Source organism: Simochromis diagramma, unplaced genomic scaffold, assembly GCF_900408965.1.
Source record: "Simochromis diagramma unplaced genomic scaffold, fSimDia1.1 OVJJ01000320.1, whole genome shotgun sequence".
NCBI classification, from domain to species: domain Eukaryota; kingdom Metazoa; phylum Chordata; class Actinopteri; order Cichliformes; family Cichlidae; genus Simochromis; species Simochromis diagramma.
In genome coordinates this window covers 4,051,487-4,076,191 of record NW_024386773.1, presented here as the reverse complement: position 1 = coordinate 4,076,191, position 24,705 = coordinate 4,051,487, and the positions used below count along the sequence as shown (strand labels likewise).

At 37.6% G+C, this 24,705-nt stretch overlaps 1 protein-coding gene across 9 annotated transcripts in view; it reads left to right on the top strand.

The window, feature by feature from the left end:
- The window catches only part of LOC120716527 (glutamate receptor-interacting protein 2-like), a 259,433-nt gene that overhangs the window by 169,209 nt on the left and 65,519 nt on the right, over positions 1–24,705 (top strand). For 2 of the 9 annotated variants that reach the window (XM_040004108.1, XM_040004103.1), the window contains exon 1: positions 720–4,220. The exons of 5 other annotated variants lie outside the window; for them this stretch is intronic. In XM_040004108.1, the coding sequence (XP_039860042.1) occupies positions 4,175–4,220 (46 nt within the window). In that variant the 5' untranslated portion in view covers positions 720–4,174. Of the gene's footprint in view, positions 1–719; positions 4,221–18,976; positions 24,048–24,705 lie in introns of those variants that run through there. 2 more of the 9 variants (XM_040004085.1, XM_040004061.1) reach the window with 1 other exon arrangement.

Below are 24,705 nucleotides of genomic sequence, written 5' to 3'. Positions count from 1 at the left end.
TTTATCCCTCAGTACTGGAGACATCTGTATATTAGTACCCTCAAACGTTAAAACTGATACATTAAAACACAACCAAAGCCTAATGATCAGTTTAGCTTATGTCCAGATAAAAGTAAAATTCCGTTTCCTACATAACCAACTGATTGCTTACATATTTCTGTGAATATAACTTTACTGTATAGCTTTCTTGGTTGGTATTAGTCAGATGCAGTGTGTCTCTGCAGGCTGCATGTATAAAACATATTCCTTCAGAAGATAAATTACAAGACATAATGTGGATTGCACAACACTGGACATTATATTCTTCATTTCCAGTCAATACTTGTACAGCTGCTGTTATTGTGTATATATTTATTTATATTTCTTCATACATTCTTATATAGTTCTATACTGTGTATTGTGTATTTTGTTGTACAGTTATTTTATTTTCAACTTTAATTTATATATTTTATCTTATTCTTTCTCAGTTAAATTTACCCTTCATTCTAATTTGTGTTGTACAGTTATTTCATTTTTAACCTTAATTTATATTTTATTCCTTCCTAGTTAAATTTACCCTTTTTAATTTTTCATATTTATTTCCTATCTTATTCATAGCCTTTTCCTTTTTTGTTTTCTTTAGGTCACGAGCAGTTGTCCAAGCATTTCACTGCATATCGTACTGTGTATGACTGTGTACGTGACAAATAAAATTTGAATTTGATTTGAATTTGAAATTATATTAATATTAATCCAAAAGACTTAATGTAACTTGATCCAGACCACATTATGTGTTAAGCATAAATTCCTATTGTGAGCTAACCAGGTAAAAAGAGAGCCACCTTTTGACACTGAAAACTGGCTGTATGTTCACCATACCTCTTTAAGCCATTAAAGATACTCACTTGGTAGTACATGCCTTATAAAGTGAGTTAAGATCACAGTTCTTCTGGTCAAATTTTGGGTTAAACCATTGCTAACATATGCTGGGTTTCTGTAAAAACTGACAGTTTTTAGTATGAAGTTGTAGGTCATGCACTGTGCTTGTGGATGAGATATATATATTAAAAAAAAGTACAGCAAGTGCAAGCACCAGGAGACTTTTACATCTTTTCTTTGTCTCTCGAAGGACCTCTCATGTCAGATGATTCACTGTTAACCAAGGAAAAGATGAAAAGACTTTCCCCCTCAGACAGCAAAACCTTTTCTGACTCCTTTCCTGGGTACTGTGTCACTGCAAGTTAAAAAAAAAAAAAAGACCTATCTATACACTGAAGACTAAATGAAATTATTGCATCATACAGGATGAATAAGTGATGATTTTTAAAATTCTCCCATTTAGTCAATCTGCCAAAAATATGCTCAGTCTGCAGGGGATGGACACAGCAACATTAATGTCTGTTGTTATGCTGGCAGTCTAATGTAACGTAATGCAACATCACTGCAACTATGTGAAGCATATAATGGTTTTGGTAAAACTTACTGTATTGTTAAGATGCCCTTATTCATGTGTTTGGTAGCAGTTTAAATGTTATTTCAATCAACTACTGACCGGGGTCTCTTCTAAGAACCGTGTTGCTTACCAGCCTCCACGCTCTCACTTCTGTCTGTGCCATTTTGATATTATGGCATTTTCTGTATCTGCTCTTCATTGTTTCTGTGGCACGAAGAAAGAATTTTCCACAAATTTCCATTTTCACTTCTCACAGCTGTATGATACAGTAGGCGGCATTAGTTGTTCTAGTATTTGGAACCAGAACCAGTGGCAGTGGCAGTATAACAACATCTGTGCTTCTCTCACCTCATTGTTGTGGAAATACTGTTTAACATTTTGCAGAGGATCTGAAGCTTTTTACCATTTTGCAGCCAAGGATCTATATTCCTTTAACGCATCTTATTTTTTATAGATGGTCACTCATGCAATTCTGTATGTCTCATCAAAACAATCTGACGAATCCTCTTGACATATGAAAAGATGAAAGGATTCCTTCCTAAAACGGAAACTTGTAAAACTTTTCTTTGTGACAGTTTTTGGACAAGTGTGACTGTGCCTCCATCTATGAGAGTCAGAAGCCTGTCGACTATAGTTTTATTTATGCGCTTTCATTTGACTTGATTTTTGTTATTTACCTGCTTGGAGGATTTTCCTTTTTTCTAGAGTTCTGCTTAACTGCATTTAATAAATGTGCGTTATTGTGAGCTCAATGACAGAATTGTACACAGAAATTACAACAGAGCTATACAGTACTTACTGATTGTCCAGGTTCACCGCTGTAAGCACTTGTGGACTCAAGACTTTTTAAGTCTTGAGTAAAAAAATTTAAAAAGAGACACAGTGGGTCTAGTGTGTGTGAGGACTTACTGTACATTTAGCAGAATGCAATAAGACAATATGTCTTGGAATATAAAGGTTTCAGCACTTTGTGACACCAAAGTGAAAAAACAGCTGATGTCACATTCTGACTGTAGACAAACAGTACCAAGTTTTAAGCGTATGTCTAATCTATTCAGCTGACTTTGTTTCTTTGTTCTCAAATCCCAGACTTTTCCAAGCTGCTAACATTTTTTGGTGGCACAGTGTCTCATTTCGCATATTAATACACTTCTCTGTGGTTTGCTCGCAGAAACAGCAGATTGGTGTAAACTAGATGCACAAACTGTTTGTCAGCCCATGTTTTAACTGTTACTTTGTGTGTCAAAGCTAGATCAACTTGTGCCTCACAGAAAGACTGGCTCAGAGATTGAAAGCAGCTGTGCGAGTTGTTGCAGGTTCTGTTGTTTGCTCTGCAGGTGTGAGTCTAAAACCATAAAATATACATGTATGTTATTTTTTTCTGTTTATACATAAGGGGATACAGTGCACATTAGATGAATACCACCTAAGCCGTAATCTCCTTATTGCAAGTTATCTTGAAAACTCCACTGCTGTGTGAAATATAAGTATTTGGGACAATACACTATATGTTTTAAAACATATGGACACAGAGGGTAAGATAAATTGCTGACTCTCACATTCAGGATAGTGAGGAAGTGTTCAAATGTCTGCAGGTCTCTAAACCTGTTACACCCTCAAGATTATGTAAACAAGGTGTTGCAGCTTCTATACACGGGATATAAAGGTGGATAAAATATCTTCACAATGAAGCTACAAATTTACAATCAAGCATTTATTTTTTCATTCACTGAATATTGTTCTAATTCAGATTTGTAACTCGATTTCGAAAATATATTCATCCCCATCTAAACAACCTGTTCACAATACTCAAATTTGCACTTTCAGGTGTGATTTTGACAGCAAGTGTACACAAAACTTGTCTGCGGTCCTGCTGTACTGTTTCCACGCAGGATGTTGTTCTGCTCTAAGTGAAAAGCTGAACAGGATGATATAGAAGGACACATAGGGCAGATTTGTGTATGGAGGGACAGAGTGTTCCTCGGTTTCATTTCACTTCAGGCGACACTGGCCAACTTGTGATCACCGACGACAGGGGAGCCGAGAAATAAGTCATGATGTGGTGGGTTCCAGTGGCAGAAGCTTTCATCTTTTGGCCGCACTTTTCATGGCACCTCTCTCTTGCACACACACACACACACACACACACACACACACACACACACACACACACACACACACACAGAGAGAGAGAGAGAGAAACTCGCTATACATGCAAGTCCACTAGACACACACTTTGGGTGGAAAAAATAAGAAGAAGAAGAAGAAGAAAAAAAACTAGGACATCAAAAGTCCCGAAGGCTTTGAGCTACGATTTTTTTGCATAATCAGGAAAGAAACTGAAAGAGGGAGAGAAGAAGATAGAGAGAATGCTGTAATTAAATTAGTGCATAAAGAAAACGAGGAGGAGAACATGGGAAAACACGGATGAGCTCTATCAGAACAGAACCAGGGTAGAAGCACCAGAGTGAGAACACTCCTGATTAAAGTCGATTATTGATAGGGCTTCTTAATTTCCCCCCTCTCTTCTGCAGAGTATTTAAAAACACGCGCACTGCCTACAGTTCAGCTGGTGTCAACGGGGAGGGGGGTCCCTTTGAGATAGAGGGGGAGGATAAGAAAAAGAGAGCGAGCAGGAGGGAGTGCATGCAGACTGAAGTTCTGCCTCCCTCTTCCTCTTCCTCCTCTGCTCTTCCATGAGGAGAGAATTACCCATCCAGTCTGGAACCGGTGTGGGGAAAAATGCTTTTTCTTCAGGCTATATTGAAGAGAAGGCTGCTGCAAAAAGGTAAAAAAAAAAAAATGAAATGTATATTTATTTCATTAATCTTCATTGCTTGACTTTTTGTTCACTCTTCTGCGCATTCTGCAAACTTGAAGAACCCAGACCGCCCGGGGCTACTTTGTCGTCGCACGTCCGTTGCCATCGATCACATTTTGATTGCTCTGACTTGTAGGCTGCTTGATGCAAGTAGCACAATATTCCCCTACTGGGCACATATTTCTCACTTTATATGGGCGTTAGTGGTTCCTTTATCGGCTATCGTAGACAGGAAACATATAGAATTCAGTCATTATTAATATTTTTAAATCCGAGAGAGCGATCTTTTAGCCTTGTGGGTTACTGGTTAGATCATCACATCTAAAAACAACCCTCCACCTCCCACAAACATGAGCAAATAAGTGACCCGACTTTAATTGTTGAGCATGCCGATAAATTTACAGTTTGGTATCTCGATCTTCGTGATAGTAAATGGTTCACTGTGTATTTTTTGTATTTGTATCGATCATAGAAAGATATAAACAAAATTAATTTAAAGTTAGTTATTTATTCATCGTGTCACTTCTCGCTAACAGATGGAGCTTTATGATAGCTATAGTCATCAGTTTTGAGATATGATGATATGATAATATACTTATTATAGCCTTTTTTTATTTATTTATTTTGCTCTCATCGATGTAATGCAGTATTTCTAAGATTCTGTAAGTCGGTGTTGAGTTTCAAGGCACTTTAACTTGATGGGTTTGAAGCTTGGATAATATTTCGTTGATCTTAATTTGTCACCTCATGCAGCGTGGCACTGAAAGTTCGTTTTAAAGTGGCCTCCTGGGATGTTTTCTCGTGCTGCTTTTTTCAGTTTTTGCACCGATGCAGCAATATTATTACGTCTTTCAGGGATTTCTATCGTTGGTTCAGTCGTCTGCATGCGACGCTCCTCCAGTCGTTTCTGTCTGTGTTGGTAGGAGAGGGATATGCAGTTTTTTTCCCTTCTTTTTTCTCCCTCTACTGCTGATTTATTTATGAATTTGGAAATCTAATGCTTTGAAGTGAAGTCTGAAGACGCAGTGGAAAGGGAAGCAAATGGGGACAAAACGCCGCCTATTGGTCTGACAGGGCGCACTGCACCTCACCCTGGGGTTATTATGACAATAATAACAATCTGAATACCCAGCGGAAGTGAAAGACGAAGTTGCTTTACTGCACCGCAGGTTTAAATATAAATCATCATATTCCCTGTTTTTTGATCTAAACTAAAACAGAGTTTAGCCTGTGACACTTGTAGCAAACAAATCTGATATTTTACTGCAGCGGTTTCCTCAGTCTAAACTGCCTTCCACACTCACAATATCTACAGTTTAAAGAGTACAGTAAATGAAATACTCCAGATTTAACAGATTAGGATTGCATATATTAATATTTTGAAGTTAGATACACTATGACTAAATTAGATAGATGCTCTCCAACAGTTTGGAAAAAATCTGTAATAAAGATCAGTGACGCATGCCATTGTTCAAAGCTAGGCAGGCATGTAAAATTAAATTCTGTCTGCTAAACCTTACATAAGATATTGTGCCCCATGCAAGATTTAAACTGGACAACTGCTGAAAGTTTAAATTGGATATTACTTTAACTGGAATTTCTAGAGTAACATAATGGGCCAATAGTCAGTATTTATATATAGGGTATCATAAAATTTTAATTGTTCACTTGCCTCATTAGTTGGTAAACAACTCCTCCTGTTTTAGAGTCTCCCCCATTAAAGATTTGATTCAGCTACATTCTAATGAAACAGCGTTTCATTACCAGCACTGCCAAAGGCTTTTTCATTGTTTAAAAACTGACATAATATTCTTTTTTTCACAATAGTACAGCAAGAATATGAGCAAAGTACCACTGCATGTTTTTGTTCCTAATTGGCTATAATTTGTTTGTTTGTTTTTATTTATTTACTTATTTTTTTTAACGGAACCATAAAAGAAAACATTAAAAAAATCTTGTTGAAAAAGTATGCTTTGTAACATATGCTCTAAGGACTCAAGCATCTGCTGATTACAGGACACTTTAACTTACATATGTTCATAAATAAAACATCAATAAGTATAATACAACAGTTTAAACACATAAAACCATTAACGTTTATATTTTTTTCCCTGTTTGTAGCTCAGAGATCTGAATTAAAATCAGATTATTATTATTATTATAGATGTGTTTGTCACAACAGAACATTCAGAGCTGTCCTGTCTGGCAGGATTAAAAAAAAATCAGATTATCGTCTTCTCTGTGTTGTCGTGGGTTAGCAAGATGTATCTCTGCCAAAACAAGGAATCTATTTCTCTTGCACTTTCTATATTGCTCCAAGTTAAAACTGTTCCTTTGTTCACTCTCAAAAAACCAAGACCCTCTAGTTGTTGATGCAAAATCTGGTGTTTGTCCACAATGTAGCTCAGCGTTGTAGTGCTGCAGGGGCTACAGGTTGTCTGTTATTTCTTTTTTTTTCTTTCCTCCAGAATGTCTCACTGCTGACTCGTAATTCCAGTAGTCAAGTCAAGTCAAGTCATCTTTATTTATGTAGCACATTTAAAAGACATCAAGTGACGGCCAAAGTGCTGAACAGAGGGATCATATAATAAAAGAATTAAAATAGAAAGAAAACATTTTAAAAAAGAATTGTAAGACATGTAAGAGTATATAGCATATAATGTACATGCAAATATGCACATACATATACAAAACTGTACACATTCACACACAAGCACACATATGTGAACATAACGTACACAACATCGTCCAATAAGATAAGAGACCAAATAGACAGAATAAAAAAGATATCAAAGATATCAGTACCTTCAGGTTTGCCTGTGAAGTCACATCACACCCATTACACAATGATCTTCGGGGACTAACTAACTAAGGACAACTGTAGCTTTGAAAATTGATTATCATTTCTTCAGATAGCTCATGGTTATTTTGCTGATAAGTTGCCTGTTGGCTGGGAACTTCTAGCGTGCCTGACATTTCTCCAAGTTTGAACAGGATATCTGCAAGTTCCAAAGGGAAATATATCACACTTATAAAGACCGTCTGCTCTTTATATATGAGAGAAATGGGAAACAGTGTTTAAAGAACTCTTAAATTTTTAAATAATGAAAGAAAAAATGTTCAAGAATATGTCCACTTCATTTTTTGAATCTATAAAAGTGCCATATTCTCCAATAATTCCCTACTATTCTCAAGTAGTCTGTTTTGCAAATAAAGAATAATCATTTTTTATATCCTTAGTCAAAACAATTACAGGAATTATACTTTTTTTATATAATATGTAGAAAGAACAGAAATAAAACGAGTATATTAGGCCATTTCTTGTTTTTGCCTTTTTGTCCCTTTAGTGTCATCACAGTGGATCATCTGTTTCAATCTTTTTGATTTATGATCTGGAAATTTAAATGAGGTTTTATATAGTCTTTTTCTTATATTTGCCCAGCCTGACTTAAGCCTCCACATTTATCAGGCCTGTGCAAAAGCCCGGTCATGTAAAATCTGGTCATGTGAACTGTTTTAGTTAAAAGTTTTATTGGTTTTATTTGTTTTTTCACAGGAAAAAACAGTTTTTATTATTTTAATGTCATTTTGCTGTGACAGTCTGTTTCATTAAAAAGAAAGGTAACTACAGATAATACAAAGTTAAACTTCATCATATAGTGAAATATATTGAGATATACTGAGAGGAGTAGCCTCTTCCAGGATGATTTAGCATCACCTGATCTCAACTCAAACGATCAGCTTTTGGAGATTTTTAATCTATTTCAAGCAGTTATAGACCAAATGACCAAATCTTTTCAAGAACACTGTTGAAGATGTCCTGGTGGTTTGTGGTGGCTGACACTTCTTTCCTTTAATATGTCAATATGTAATATATATATATATATATATACGTCATTGAAGGGTTTTTTTGTTTGTACATGAGGTGTATACGATATGAAGTTTTTCATCCCTCAGTGATAAACATTTTTTCATTGCTATGTTATAATATGAGTAATACAATATGTTGTGCCAAGTCCAAGAATGCATTAAGTCAATGAAATGACAATAGAAATATGATGATTAGACATAGTTAGGATGTGAACTTTAATTACAGTTACAAGAATTGTCTGATTGATGACCGTACTGAGTTGCTAGCTTGCTGAATATAAATGAAAGTTGATGAAAGTTGATAGATGAGTCATGTGTCTCCAAATTATGCTGCACGTTTTGCATCCTTTTAAAAATCCTTGTGACGGCTCTGAATGTTCTCTGTCACTTCCATCATATTGTTCAGTGACTGGTCTGGGAAGTATCTTCTCACCATTTGCATCTCTTTTAAAATAATTGCACCCCTTGTGCTCTAACATATTACCTCATTCTGTCTCTGACTGCTAATGCTATCATCATTTACTTTGTCAGCAGTTATGCTTCTATATATTTCATCCTGCTGACTCCTACGTGTTGATATTTACCATGTAGACTTACCGCAGTCAAAAAAAATTTATTTAGGGTAAAGTTTGGGATTTAGTTTGATTACCACTTAAACAGTCAACAAAAATGATTATGGATAAAGTTGAGTATACCAACCTGATTTGAGAAACACATAGAAACACAGATGCTGGTTTTTCCTTTTTCAAAGAATACAGAAGTTCAAATTCTCAAGGCTGTATATTATATTTACATGATTAAATTATAACTTCCCAAAAGATGTTCCAAACCTTGAAAGCCTAAATCTGTTTCTCGATCTCTCACCTTGTATTCTAATTCTTTCCACATCTAATTTCTCATTAGCATGTTTTCTCTCCTTTCTCCTGCCTCGCCCCTCCTTCCTGTCTATCCCCTTTCCTTTCCCCCTCTCTCCCTCCGTTGCGCCTCTCAGCAATGCAGATGTGCTTTCTTTGATTTTGTCACCGGAGATTAATTAGCACTTTATTAGGAGTCCTATTTATACCTCCAGCAGGGAGAGAAAAGCATGAGAGAGCGAGAGATGAGGAGAAGAAGAGAGAAGGAGAAATGGGAGTGAAGCAACAGAGGCAGAGTTGAGTCGGGAAAAGATGAATTTGGTGAGAAAGCAGAAAAGATGGAAATGGAGAAAGAAGCTGGCAGTAAGTGAAACAGAGAAGGAGCGAAGAGGAAAGATGAGAAAACGTGCAGCAAAAAATGGAGACGGTGAGAAAAAGGCAAGTGCAGCAATGGAAACAATCGAAGACGCCACAAAAAGAGACTGTGTAACAATAAAAAGAGAAATGAGACATAAAACACCCCAGAAAGGTACAAGGAAGACACAATAAAAGACAGCAAGAACGAGTCCTTCGAACTAAATAGGTCATTAGTCACACATAGGGCTCAGGATGTAAACCCCACCTCCGCTGTCTCACTGAAATGAGTCACTTCTTACAGTAGAAAAATGTTGCCACAAATATAATCCAGACAGTATGGCATCCTACAAAACGAGTTGTGTGGCTACAACCTGTGGTTGGTAGATTTATGTGGGTATTAGAACAAGATATCAATTTTCTGTTGAGTCTAGGACAGAGGAAAAAGGGTATAAGGTGAGAAAAGAGAGTGAGATTAAGGAATGATTGTAGAAGAACGTGGGAGACACAGAAGGGAATGAAATGGAAATGAGACGGGAAAGTGACAAGTGATAATTCATCATGTAAGTAAAGCATCCAAAGAGCAAAGTTAGAAAGGGACAGACATAGATGTGGGAGACAAGGAGATGGGTGGAAAAAAAGGTTATGATGTCGAGGAAGAAGGGCGTTGGTGCAATGAGAAAAGATTAAGAGAATGGTACAGAGACCGTGGAGAGATGCAGAACAAGGTGATAAGTAGAGAGTAGAGAGTGAAAGGGAGCAATGAGTGATGTTTAGTGCAAAATGATATTCCACTATAGCAAGCACAGAAAACATATATAAAAGATGTATTTGTGAGACTGCAAAAAGAGCACATTCTTGTCACAATTAGGCTTCTCTGACACTCAAACTTATCTCTGCAGCAAATGCTTATAAACTAAAAGGCATTAAGAAAAACTGATAAACAAGTGAAACTTTTAATAGGCTTTTGTTATAAATAAAATTTAGGAACATGTGTCCAATGTATACTATCCAAGCAGCAGATAACCTCTGATTTTCATATTACTTTTTTACTTGTTTTTCCAAAACGAGCTGAAAGTCTTTCACATATGCAGACTTGACGACGGTGTCATACAGGCTTAGGGTTACATCATACCACATCACATGTCATTAGGACAGACAGAGAAATTGTTAAAATTGTCTTGTTATTCTAAAAATTGAATATGCTCAGTAATGTCATACTCAGAAACTGTTGAAAGTCTGTTGAAAAGCAGCTGAAATGACACATCCCTCCACTGAGCACTCACCTGCTGTTCAGCGCACTCACAGTGGCACCATGCTGGTCGTGGGAGCTGGAGATCCCATCCAGGTGTAACTGGAAGATTGAATCTAAGATAAATAGTCAGTGACATCCATCCACATCCATGCATTTTTTTTGTCATATGATTTGATTTTTATTTATTTGAATAAAAATTTCAGGTCAAATATATACACTGAATGTGGTTTAATGCAATCTCAGGTACATGCCTGATCAGCGCCGTGAAGATGGATATCTATCTGTTTTTTTCTAAACTCCTTAAGATTTTATATTAAAAACTAAACTGCTCACATTGACCACTGCAGGTCAAAACCTGTGATCTCTTTATTTTTCTCTTTTGTATTCCATTAAAGGTGGTGGATATTTACAGAAAGGAAGTAATCAGGTGAAATTAACTAAATGGTAGTTTTGTGAGCAAAATATTAAAAGGTTTATTAATTGAAACCCAAAGAAACATGGTCTGATTACTAAAGTCAATCTTTTAAACCCCAGCATAAGTTAGAATATGTGCGAAAGACACTGACTGTGGACATCTTAATTTCACACTGGTTACAATTAGGACTGAAATAAACTGTTAGATTAGCCTGTTTTCATTTTAGCCACGCACACAATACACGTCTAACGGTTACTGAACTCTCACTCTTTTTCCCCGCACCAAAATATGTTTTATTGATGATTAGTAGAGTTGACTAAGGGATCCTATGGCTTCCCCACTTCAAAATGCCACCCATCTGTCAGGAACAAGCTGTGTAAGGACTGTCAGTTCCCAAATCTTGGCAGACTTGATGAGAAGTAGTTTCAGGTTGCACTTCAGGGACAAACAAACAAAGCTGTATCTATTTCTGATGTATACATAATTCCACAATTTTGTTGTACGTGTACAATGACAATACAGGGTTATTCTATTCTATTCTATTCTATTTTTAATATCAGTAGTTTTGCCTGATACAAGATACCAGGACACAAGTGCTAAGAAAAAAAAAAGTAAAGCATGATACATGGCAAACATTAAGGTAATAAAACTGAGGCCAGAAAAGAGAGATAGGAGAAATAAAAAAGGAAATAAAGGTGATAAATAAAGAATAGAAAAACAGAAATAAGGGTCCAAGACAATAGAATAGAGGGTAAAATAGAAGAGAATGGGTGATGCCAAAAAAGGGTCTAAATACCCAAGGGAGGGGTGGGGGGTAGTCTGGAGAACACGAGCAAGATAAAAGAGCAAGAAAGAGGGAAGGAAAACCAAATAAGACAGAAATGAAAGGTACCAATGGCAGGTTGTGTTGCATGTTAGGGTAAAGAATGAAGCACTGACAAGTGCCAGTGTTGTTTGGTGGTATAAGGCAGATAAGGGCCTGGGCTGACGTTTTCAAGAAGCACTTTCAGAAACCTTTTCAAAACCGTTGTTTGGCCTTTCTCAGCTCCCTGAGTTGGCTGCCAGTGACAACAAAAACACCACAGAATAATAAAAAAAAATGTACAGCCTACAAACAAAGCAAAAACGAGGAAGAGACAGCAAGAGGGAGACAAAGAGAAACAAAGACAGAGGTTTCACACTTTTGATACTATGGCCTCATTATTTCAAGGCGTGGTTGCAAGAGACCATGGGCAGAAATATTTCTAAAGAACGTAGAAAAAGAGAGAATGAATGACAGGGGCATTTTTATTACTGTTCATGAGTAAGACAGTTGATGTTTTGAACATATTTAGAGATGTCGCTCATGCTAACATCAACGGTTAACACCAAGTTTACCTTGGAGACCTTGGAGGATGAAAAAAAAAAACTTCATAGGTAGATTTGTAGAGTAAGCTCATATCAATATATACATTTTATGTAATTAGTGTTGCCTTTATATATATATATTAGATTACATATTATGGTTTTTTTTCATCTGTCATTTTTATGCAATAAGACAGTGATTTTCATAGAAGTTGAATGGGAACATGTTTTGGTTGTTTAAACAAATAAAAAAAGCTTTCATCTGCTATTTGGGCTCGCCCTTGTAGAGTCCTTTACGTAATACAGGACTAGATGACTATTATATGACTAATGTGACTATTTCTTCCATGCAAGTCAACAAGCAACATTTCTATTTTTTTCCATAGTCATTATATATGTTTTCCAATGATGCATTCCTGTCATTTTTCCACAATGATTGGAAGGCATAAAACACAAATGCTGAAAGATCTTGGGAGTTGAGTATCTGGGCAGTAGAAAAGAATGTGGTTGACTGCTAATGATCTTGGTTTCCACTGACCTTTGCTATATTCACGAGATTTTACACTGAACAAATTGTGTAATGGAGTTAAGATTTTCATCATGAATGTTTCATTCATTAAGATTGCATGTGTTATCTAAGTGTTCCTCGAGTTATTTTGAGCAGTTTAGAATAGTAATATATGAATACTATACAAATATAATACTGAGATAATAAATATGCCATCTAGCATTAGTGGAAAAATAGACTTAAAGAAACTTCTGATTAATTTAAAACACAACTTTCTTCAAGTTATTATTGCTCTCTGCATAAAATATCCACCTAGAAAAAACATTTCTACTTCTGGGTTTAACCTAAATTGGAAACATGAGCACTGCAAAAGGAGAGAGAGGAAAAGGGGCACAATAAAAAAGGATGAGCAGAGGGAGGAATGAAGAGTGAATTATGAGAGGACTGACAGGTAGGGAAGCTGGCACGCTAGAAAGCTGTGATTCCATAGAGGAAGAGCAGAAAACAGATTTGGGGTTAATTTGCATTTCAGACTCGCCTGACTCCTAGGCTGCGATGCCAGAAATCTGCTGATTTGCACTCTCCTCCTCTCTTCTATCTCTCTGTCTCATTTTTATCTCTATCTCAATTTTCACTATTTTCTTGATTTACTGTCACTTACTGTCACTTATGTCACAAGCTGTAATAGCTGATTCTTTTGATTAATTTGAGCCTGTGAGTGTAATGAAATTTGTTGAAAATCCAGTTGCCTAATTTAAAGTGATTACCACTTAGTGCGCTATTCAGTACCTGAAGGAAAAATATCTTTATTAATGGACTGCTAAAGTGAACTCACTGTACTGAATCACTATTGTCCCCTTCAGCTCGTTTATAGTTCAGACTATGATATGACTTGTTTTCCCACCTCTCTCTCACTGCTGGAGGACAACAATGCATATGTGTGGTGAATGCAGATGCAGTTTTAAGGGTTTCCCATTCTTCATTCAAATAGTCCAATTAGGTGATAGCATATATATTTAGAAATATATTAGAGCTGCAGCTATTGATTATTTTAGTCATTGAGCAATCTATCAATTACATTGATTAATTGAGTAATCGGATTAAAGAAAATACTTTTGTCTTGTTAATGAGCAATGATAAATATTCACCAGAGGAAAAAAAAATACAGGTCTTTCAAAATGAACTGCTCATTGGTATTGGAGGGGACCGGTCCCTTCTCGGGGTCCTTGAGGATCAGGACTGTCCGGCCTTCGGTTAGCCATTCCGGGTGTCTCTCGTCAACTAGCAGCTGGTTCATTTGTGCTGCCAGGCACTCGTGGAGTGCAGTCAGCTTCTTCAGCATGAACCATGTCAGGGCCTGGTGCTGTCCAACTCTTCATACTGGAGACCCTTTCTTGAATATCTGCCACTGTGATGGTTACTGGACCCTGTTCGGGGAGGTCGCTGTGGTCTGCCCTCAGACTAGCCACTGAGCATTGCCGTTATGGGTTGCATCCTTCTACCTTATGCTCTTCCAGTATTGTGTTGCTAAAAACAGATGTTATGATGGTGCAGTCATTAATTAATATTAATAATAATGCAGCGTCCAACTTAACAACCCTCAGGTTAGTTTAATGGTCCATGTACATTTTTACTGGCTTGTGAGAAAAGCTTTAATTTTTATATTTTTAAATATGAATGTACCTTAATTCATAAAATAGTTTATTTCATCTCACTTTTAATCTGAAAAATATTATGAAAGCCTTGAAGTTAATATGGTCTAATACACCCGATGCCCCCCCTTTAGACTCAACCCTGTTTGCTGCAGGTATTGCTTCCATGCAAAATTGGACGGCTGCTGTCAGCCTTCAGTAAGCAGTATAATTTAAACTTGGTAACAGCCTAGGTTAACACGTTATCTGCATATTTTAATACAACTTCTGGAGGCTTACTGCTGATTTTTTTGCTGTGTAAAAGAAACAGCAGTGGATGGAGGAGCTAAAAAGTTAGCTTTTCTTCCCATCTGTTTAACTCTGCCAGCATCATCATCACTGTTGCCATTGTGTTATCAATACTTTTGTTTAAAACTGGTAGCTACATGGGCTTATTTTTTTTTTTTGAAATTTTTATTCATAGGCCGCTTGGAAATACGTTTGTGTTGCAGGTCTGTTTTTAGTCGCAAATCCAGGTGAGACGTGCATTATACATGGAAGCAAAGAATTTGTGTAGAGAATTTTTAAAATCTAATCAAACTAATTTCTCGATAAATTTCGTGATGCATGCTCACTCATCCAGGTAAGTAAATCCCAAAAGGTTGATTCTGTTTATCTGGATGTAGCATTTTCAGTGGGAGAAACGTTTTGTCACTCATCTAAGTGACTTCTTCAGTCTCAGCTGACTGCAGGTTTCCAGCTGGTGAACCAGTTGCTAATGGATGAGACACACCCAAAATGGCTAACTGACGGCCGGACAGTCCAGATCACCAAGGATCCCCAGAAGGGACTGGTCCCGTCAAACTACTGACCAATAACCTGCCTGTCAGGAATCATAGCAGCTAAGATGAACAGGTACATTGTTCAATACATAAGTGGGGACACAGAAAGGAATGGGCAGAAACACTGGACATCAACTACTGGTAGATAGAATAGTTGCTTGAGACTGTAAGACCAGACTGACCAACCTGTACACCACCTAGACTGACTACAAGAAAGCCTACAACTCAATGCAACACACATGGATCATGGAATGCCTAGAATTGTACAAGATCAACAGGACCCTAAGAGCCTTGACCAGGAAGTCAATGGGAATGTGGTGAACCACCTTTAAGCCAGTTGCAAAAGTCCTCATCAATTGGGGGATTTACCAAGAAGATGCTCTGTCCCCACTGCTGTTCTACATAGACCTGAATCCCCTCAGTCAGATCATTAACAAGACTGGCTATGGATACTGACTATGAAATGGAGCAATCATCAGCCAACTACTATACATGGATGACATCAAGCTGTATGCCAGGAGTGAATGAGACATTGATTCACTGATTCACACCACTAGGATCTACAGCAGTGACGTTAGAATGTCATTTGAACTAGTAAAGTATAGTCGGATGGTAACGAAGAGAGGGAAGGTAGTCAGGATTGACGGTATTGGACTACTAGAAGGCAACGTTGCAGACTTCGATGACAGCTACGTGGGAATCCTACAGGCAATGGAAAACCATGAAGACCCACTAGAAAAGTTGCAACCACCAGCAGAATGGAAAAGACAAGATCTAGGCACCATGAGATTGTACACTAAGCGGAAGGAGGGAGGCTGAGTACTAGTGACTGTCAGAACCACTATCCAGAAGAAACAACATAGATCCATGAGTCCATCAGGAAGATAAGCATAACTGATCACGTGCTTAATGAATGAATACCAGCAGACACCTGAGAAAGAAGAAGAGCAAGAAGAGGAACCATCATTGATGTATAGGTCCCTGGGCTCAAGAAATCCTACCAATAGCTGGACAAAGTTGGATTGAAAGAGAGCTTTCTCTACTCCTGTATTAATCTTCTGTGTTCCTATTTTCCTCATTTTCCATCTCTAGTGTTGCTCTTAGACAGATTTTTAGTCTCCATCTGTCCTCATTTGTGTCCTGCAGCGTAGGGAGCTATTAGAGTGATAGAATTGAGATGCACAGCAGGGGGAGATATAGACTCAGAGAGAAAGAAAACTGGAATTAAAGAGAGTGAAATGGAGGAACAGGGCTTCAAATGAGAGCAAATGTTAAGCAGACAGATACATTTGATGCTCATAGCAAACACAAAAACAACATTATCTTGAAACTACATTAAAAAGAGAAAATAACAAAACTTACAATGCATCCTGAAGGTTATTCTTTGAGCTTGCACTACACCACTAAAAACTATTCCTTTACCAAGAACCATGGTAAAAAACCTTAGATATCGAAATTAAGATTCCCAAAGTACATTTCAGCAGAACAAATCAAATTGCTGACCTTTAAATTGTGTTATGAAATAAACAAAACAACAAAACAACAAAAAAAAAAACCAACGTAACATTAAGCAACATGCTCTCCAGCATAAATGGAATTACTTTAATGTGTAGTCTAACTTTTGGTCAAATTAGAAGTTGAGGTGGGTGTATGTTCAATTACCTGCCCTTGTTTTTGTGGCAACATATATTTGTTCTTCATAGCAACAAGCAACAAGCTGCTAGGACAACAAATACCTTAATAGAATAAACAGGCTTTCAACCAGGAACTTTTCACACTTGACCATCTCTATTACACAAGCAAACGGGCATGCTGGCAAAAGTAGTTAACCTTAGTTATTTGAGTCTACCATTTCCGTAAACTCAAATTATTAACTAGCATGTGGTACTCCTGTCCAAGAATGCAGGTGAGATAGCTGACAATTGTATATATGTTTATGTTTCCATGCTCTGTCTTCCTTTAGATCCAGATATAAATGTGTTTTCTTAACCAAATACTATTACTGTATATGTGAATGAGTGGATATGAAGTGACCATTCCATGTACAAAAGTACATGCATGTACAGGCACACACATGGGTGTGAGATTGCATGTTACGTGTGTCTGTCAGTTTGCATGTTTCCTGCACTGAGCCACAGGAGGCCATCATTTGACACTTCAAAGTACTTATGCATAATCCTGTGTGGATTCATTTGCACTTGAAACCCACAGATTGAGAGTGAGAGAGAGGAGGGAAAAGCAGACCAGGAGAGGAGAGCGAGTGCAACGCAAGCTGAGGATGACCATGTGCAACATAAAATGTGCTCTCAAGAGTATCTGGATTGTGTGTGTCTGGAGGAGCAAGATTACATGAGTCATATTCTTGACAATTTTTCCTCCTTCCATCTCCACCTCTCTCTCTCTTTACTATAGTGTGTATGTTCATCTTCCCTTCATGTTTTTTTAATTTTTGGAGGAAATTTTGAGGAAAGCCCTTACAGGGATGCCCTGGTGGGATTCATTCATGCATGGGAAACTAACTAACAGATTGTGCTATACATCACAAATTGATGCACATTTTTTTAATGTATTTATTTTGTTTAATGTGTTTTACTTTTGTCCATATTTGCTTAGATTTAGGTCAGACCTTTTGGAAACCTTCCTCTAGGGTGTAGCTATTTAGTAACTTAGCCTGCTTGTGTCATATATGGGCAGGAAAACATGATTTGTGGTGTGTATGATGTTATCTCATGGTTTTTAAGTGTCTGCCTAGCCATCACAGCTTAATGTCACACCCTCAGGCTATGATGCCCAAGCGTGTTCGCCCCAAGAGTGCAATTTGTTCAACTAGTATGATTGCTGCATGCTGCAATACAGCTGGACTCGGACACAGATCACGTAGTGTGATCGCTGTGTGTGTCCCAATACAGATCTTCAATGCTTCCTCAGTGGCAGGTAGATCTGTAAAAATGGCTTTGTTAAGTAATTAACAAATACGTGAAAGGACTGTGTGTCATCACTTCTCCAATTAGGCGGTAAAATACAAACAATCATGAAATTCATACTGATTACGAGTGCTTTTAAAAAAACACATGTCCATGAAAGAGAAAGAGAGCAAGACAGAATGACTTTAGGTGCTGAGACAAACTGATGCGTTCATTGAATGCAGCATGGGTTCAGGTCAGCAGGGGAGTACACACAGTTTTGTTTAAGCACAGTACGAGGCAACTTAGTTTAGTGTGATTTAGTTGCATTAGTCTGGAATCTATCTGTTAGTCATTGGCGTTCCTGAAGAACCAGTAGCTGTCTTGGCTAAGAATTTACTATAACCTGTTTACAAATGGAGACATTTTTGAAGGAGTTTAAAAAGGTAAATCTTTATCAAACTTCACATTTTAAAAAATGCAATGTGATTTTTGCTCTCAACAATGATAGCATGGCAGTTAAAGAATGCTTAAACCGGTTAGGCCAATAAAAGCTGACTGACTACAAGACAGCTACAAGCAAACATCATGCACTCCTGGTGTATTACGTTGTTTGCATCAAAACTCCTGCGTGACTCATTTATGATTTTTATATATATATATATATATATATATATATATATATATATATATATATATATATATATATATATATATATATATATATATATATATATATATATATATGAAATTACATTAATATGACTGCTTGTTGGTTGACAGCAGTTTACTTACCTGTTTGCTTTTCTCATGTAGATTGACTTCATTCTGGGGTAAACAAACATGTAAATTTAGCATAAATATGGCACAAGTAACTACACAAGTTAATGTCTCTTGGCACACAGTATTGTGGTTTTCTGTCGCAACAACACTCTCAATGACTTTTCTTTTTTGTGACAGCTGATACACTTTTATGGTGCCCTGTCAGCAGAGCAGTGTGTGTTAATTTACGTGTGTGTGTGTTTGTACGAGGCTCTGAGTTCAGTTATACTCCAGGACTTTTATTTTATGTCAATCCAGTCTCTGAGTTCTCTAATAATTGTAAAAGTGCCAAAAGTAATCTTGAAAACAGTGACTCATACCAGTTTCAAAACTTTTAGAGCCTCACAGCACTTGCTCAACTAAACAGCTACTCTGAAAAAAAGAACACAATCATGTTATCCCTGTGACTTCAACCTTGTCTGACAGCTTGTGTGCAACCATACTTCATGGTATGGTTTTATGAGTTTCTTCAAACAAACAGAAAAAAAGATGGGACTTGCTTATCTGTTACAGAATACACCAAAGTTTCTACTTCTGACTTTCGGCACAAACATTTTTACATAAAAAACACACGACGTAATGGCTCATCAAAATGAAACGGATTGGAAAGCAAGTCTTAACATTCAGTCTTGGGTGTTGTGACAAGCACAGTATTACAGAGTAGTTGACTTCAAAATCTTACAGTTAAGATTAGAGGGTTAATCTCAAGCCATGTTTCTAGAAATGTAGTGTGCGTGGATGAAGCTTCAGAAGTACAAATTAAGTTTCTATAAATGTAGAGCTAAAGATCAGATTGTTACTTGAAAGTGTATGCAATTACTTAAGAATGCGTAAAAGGGCTGAAACCACTGGTGGGCAACACTGGAGTGGATGACGAGCAGAACAAGGCAGGCATTCGAGCCCAGTGTTTTTTGTTTATTTTATTTTTCTATATTGAGGAGGAACAATGCAGTTTAGAAGAACTGCAGTGTCAGTGGTAACCAAAAGCAGGGTTGGCAAGGTTTGACTGGGGCTCTATGCAGCACTTCGTCTCTGGAGACGACAGAGTGCAAAAACTCAGGGAAAGACTGATCTGCCATATATAGATGGCGATGTTTTCTGAGGTAGTTAAAAGTTAAGAAGCTCCACAGTCGCAAGATGAAAGCTGCCTTGAGATGCTGAAAGCTCTACACATTGTAGGATCCTGTGCGCTTCTTAGTGTGACAGATTTGGAAATTCGTTGCTAAAACTTAGAACCAGGAGAAGCCATGCAATTTCAGTTTATGGTCTTGGAAACAAACTGGAACAGCTCTGTATTGTTCCAACATTGATGGAGATGTCAAAGCAGCAAGCTCAAAGTATATATGGTGAAGTTAGCATGTTATATATACCACCAGGTTAACTGTTCTAGGAACAAAATGTGCACATTTGTGTGTCTTGCTGGCATCGAGTGCTGAGTGATTTGTAGCTAGACTAGACTGAGCAATGTGACTCAGAACCTCTGCTGATGTAAAGATGTGTGGTTGAGCTGTTTTGGATGAATCTAGGTCACGCTGTTCAGGGCGTGCAACGTTCACAACTAACTAGCCATGAGGGAGAGAGAGAGAGAGAGAGCAATAACTATGGTTATTAGTGTCTACCCCCCTCACCCAGCCACCAAATAGATTCGTCCATGTTTTTTGTGCATTCAGAGCATTTGTGAATGCATGTATGTAAAACCATGCCAAATATGCTTGTATTTACTGTATGTGTGTGTGTTTCTCTGCATTGCTTTGATGACTGTAGACAGCAGGAAAACAAAATAACCCTCAGGCACATAGCTGGAGAGCTGGAGAAAGTAAGAGAAGGAAAATGAGAAGATTGGAAGAAAAAAAGGAGAGAGATAAATGATCTGAGAAAAGGGACTATAACAGAGAAAAAATAAAGTGTAAGTATGCAGGGGGGGGAAAACATACATACAAGGTAACAATAAATTGATATGGGACCCTTTATATTTCATTTATTATTTATTCACGATTATTTAGCTTGATTATATTTTCTTTTTCTTTGCCTAAGCACTCATATTTCTATTTCATAAAGTTTTGCTTTTCATTAACTCAGAAGCTTAGAAAAAGCCTGTGGAAATGTTTAAATTTAACATATCTGCACATTTTTTTCTAATTGTTTTGTGCCTGTCTTTCTACAAACTGAACCTAACGTGAATGCAGTAACTAACACGTAATCCTAAATGACAAATTTTGGACATGTTTTTCTCAGTTAGATTTTCCATAGTTTATAACTTGAGTTATATAGCAAGTTAATCTTGTTGAGGGTTTTGACTTTTTGGAAGTATCACAAAAATATGAGTGTAAAGGAGAGGAAGGAGAAGTGGGATGTATGGAAGGAGTCCTTTCTTGCTGTTTCACTCTAATCACTGCTCACTTCTTTTATACCTCCACACAAACTCACTGCTCTCAAAAATATTTACCTCCCTGTATGTAACTCTGACTTTTAGTCCTACACTTTCTTGAATATTAACACTACACACTGCTTGTTGTCATCCCTGTTTGAGGTGATATATGCAATACCACATATTTACCAGTTAAAAATATAAAGCTTAGGGCGTAGTCCCACACACTGAGTCAATGCTCTTTCTTGGTGAGGAAAAACACAAGATGTCTCTTAAATTCTTCAAATATTAGCATGTTGTAGTTAGAAATGAAGGGTTCAGTGCTACATGTCTCACTGCATATCACTGCTTTTGGTACCTGTTGAAAATCAAGCTTTGGCTGTTTGGCAGAGGTTGAGTCGTAGGGTGGAGGATAGTTCTTTTTGGCCTCATGCTGTCTACCATCTGCCAGCTCTCCTTTCATGCAATAAAAATGAAAGTATTATTAATGTCTCCAATCCTAAACATTGTAGATTACTTTGTTACTTTCATTCTACCTCGAGAGGAACAGAAGTCATCTGATTGTAGTTCAGGGGAAAAAAACACACCCTTAATTGATTGTTTTTCGTCTCAGTGGATAATTGAAGAACCTTTGTAACACAATTAACAGCATTGGTTGTCTGATAGGTAACTGTAATGAGATTACAAAGTACAGCACTACAATTGTGAGTTACAGAAAAATGTAATGCGACTAGTAGCATGTTACTTTGTTTGCTGTGTTATACTCAGCTCTTTTCATTAGAAGCATATCCCTATGTTCTTTCTCTTTACCTGGCTTTGTTACATCCACATATGTTTTTATATCTATGTCCACAAAAACAAATATCCACGATACAACTGTCTCTCCTAAACATGACATTGTAGATAAAATAACAAAATAATTGGATTTTGCTTTATTAATGCCTTTAAAATCAGTTGACATTAGTTGACATTATTTTCTTTCTTCTGCGGGAAGAGCATGTGTGGTAAAACTCACTCAGAAAAAAAGTAAGTTAAGAATGCATGATAGGCTTTTAGAAGAATCCATCCATCTTGATACGCGGCCCAGTCGCGGGGGCAGCAGCCTAAGCAGAGAAACCCAGACCTCCCTCTCCCCAGCCACCTACTCCAGCTTATCCGGGGGAACACGGAGGAGTTCCCAGGCCAGCCAAGAGATACAATCTCTCCAGCATGTCCTGGGTCTGCCCCGGGGCCTCCTATTGGTGGGATATGCCCAGATCACCTCACCCAGGAGGCATCTTTATCAAATGCCTGAACCACCTCAACTGGCTCCTTTCGATGTGGAGGAGCAGTGACTCTACTCCTCCCACATGCCTGAACTTCTCACCCTATCTTTAAGGGAGAGGCCAGTCACCCTTCGGAGGAAGCTCATTTCCGCCGCTCATATCCGCAGTCTCGTTCTTTGGGTCACTTCCCACAGCTCGTGACCATAGGTGCAGCGTGCGCATTATTGCATCTCTCGATCTCCCGCTCCCTTTTCCCATCACTTGTGAGCAAGACCCCAAGATACTTAATTCTTAATTCTTCTGTTGGAAGAATTACCCAGCTAACTTCATTTGCTGAGAAGCACCCCAGGCATTAACATTTAGATATGTAAGTTGATAGGGGTGCTATTTAAAGGCTGGGGAAGCTTCCCTTCCTTTTGGGAGGCAATATAATTTCAAACACTGAAACACTTCATTAGTAAAATTACATTTTCTAGTAGTTGTGTTTCAAAAATAATTACAAATATAAAGTCGTGCCGGCATCATGGATATTAAATGGCTCTCCGGGTATCTGATTCTTCTCTGGCGGAATGTAACCTGTCAAAGACCTGAAGGATGACTGAGACAAGCTGTAGACCAGTGATCAAAGAACAAATAGCTTGTATCCTTGCACCAGTACCCCACTCCTAAATTATTGCCTGATCACTTAGAGCTTTTTTACAGGTTCACAAAGGTCTTTTTGAGTGCCTCAGAATAACCATAACTAATCTTAAATGTGTTACTAAACAATGTATTACTGCCCTAAACTGTGTCGAAAATATGACATGGTCTATAAAATTAGGCAATTATAGGAACCAAGCTAACTCAGAGAAAGAACTCTAGATGGATGAATAGTCAGAGTCACTGAACTCGTACTCTCTCCTGGCATTTCCATAATAGAATGAATTGTTTTTCACTCTCTTTCCTTCTCACCTTATTTTATCTCTTTGTTGCTCACTCTCCCACACAGACTCTCAAAATCTCCCTCTCCTTTTTTTGCGCCTTAATACTCGCTCACTTTTTTCCCTAAGCTCATCCTACTCTCTCTCTGTCTCTCTCTCTCTCTTCCACCCTTCACATTGTGTACCTCTCTCTCCCCCACCCCCTCCCTCTTGGGGCTTGAGTGGTCGTAACGTAAGCGCCAGTCATCTCTTATCATCGCCTCTGTGTTCCCTGAGCGCGCGGCAGTCCACATCTCTCCCTCTGTCTCTTCTTTTCTCTGTCCTCTTATCGCTTCTGTTTGTCTCTTTCTGCCTTTTCTTTGGATGGTACACTAACAAGGAAAACTCAATGTCTGCCGTCATGTTTTGTGGCTTGAGAAGGGACGTTGGGGCAAACAGTGTCGGTGAGTGTGGAAGAGGGAAAATTATTTGATTGAGCGTTCAACAGTTTTGCAATTTGTATTCTTCGTTATTTATTTATCGGTGGCATTGTTGTGCTGATCGAACTATAGTTCCCAGGAATTGCCTCCCATTCAATAATTCCATGATGCATCCTGTTGTTTGGGAATTCGTATAATAAAAACAGTTTTCTGTAGGTGGCGCTCTTTTCTGTGTTCAGCTTTGTTCATGTTTTCTATTGATATAGTTTTTTTTGTGTGTTTTCTTTTCTATTTATTTATTCTCAATTCAAACAACAATGCTTGTCACATTTGATAGGAGTGTTTCTTTTTTTTCTTTTCTTATTTTCTTTGGTCACCGTTTTCTTGTCTCAGATTTATGCTTTTGTATTAGGTGTTGTGGTATTCTCACCGTGAATGGAAGATTGTGCAAAATTGGACTCCTTTGGTGAAAAACCATGATTGTTATTGTCAGGACTACTTTGTGAATTCAGGTATACCTTAAACGATCATGTTCATATATACTGTATGATGCAGAGCAAAGATAAGATTTGGTTCTTCATCATGGTTAATATGTGTTAACCATAGACTGTATAATAAGATGGCTGTAGCTACGGTGACATCACCTGCTGTTTTGTGAAGTATCATTTTAAAGTCTTATGCA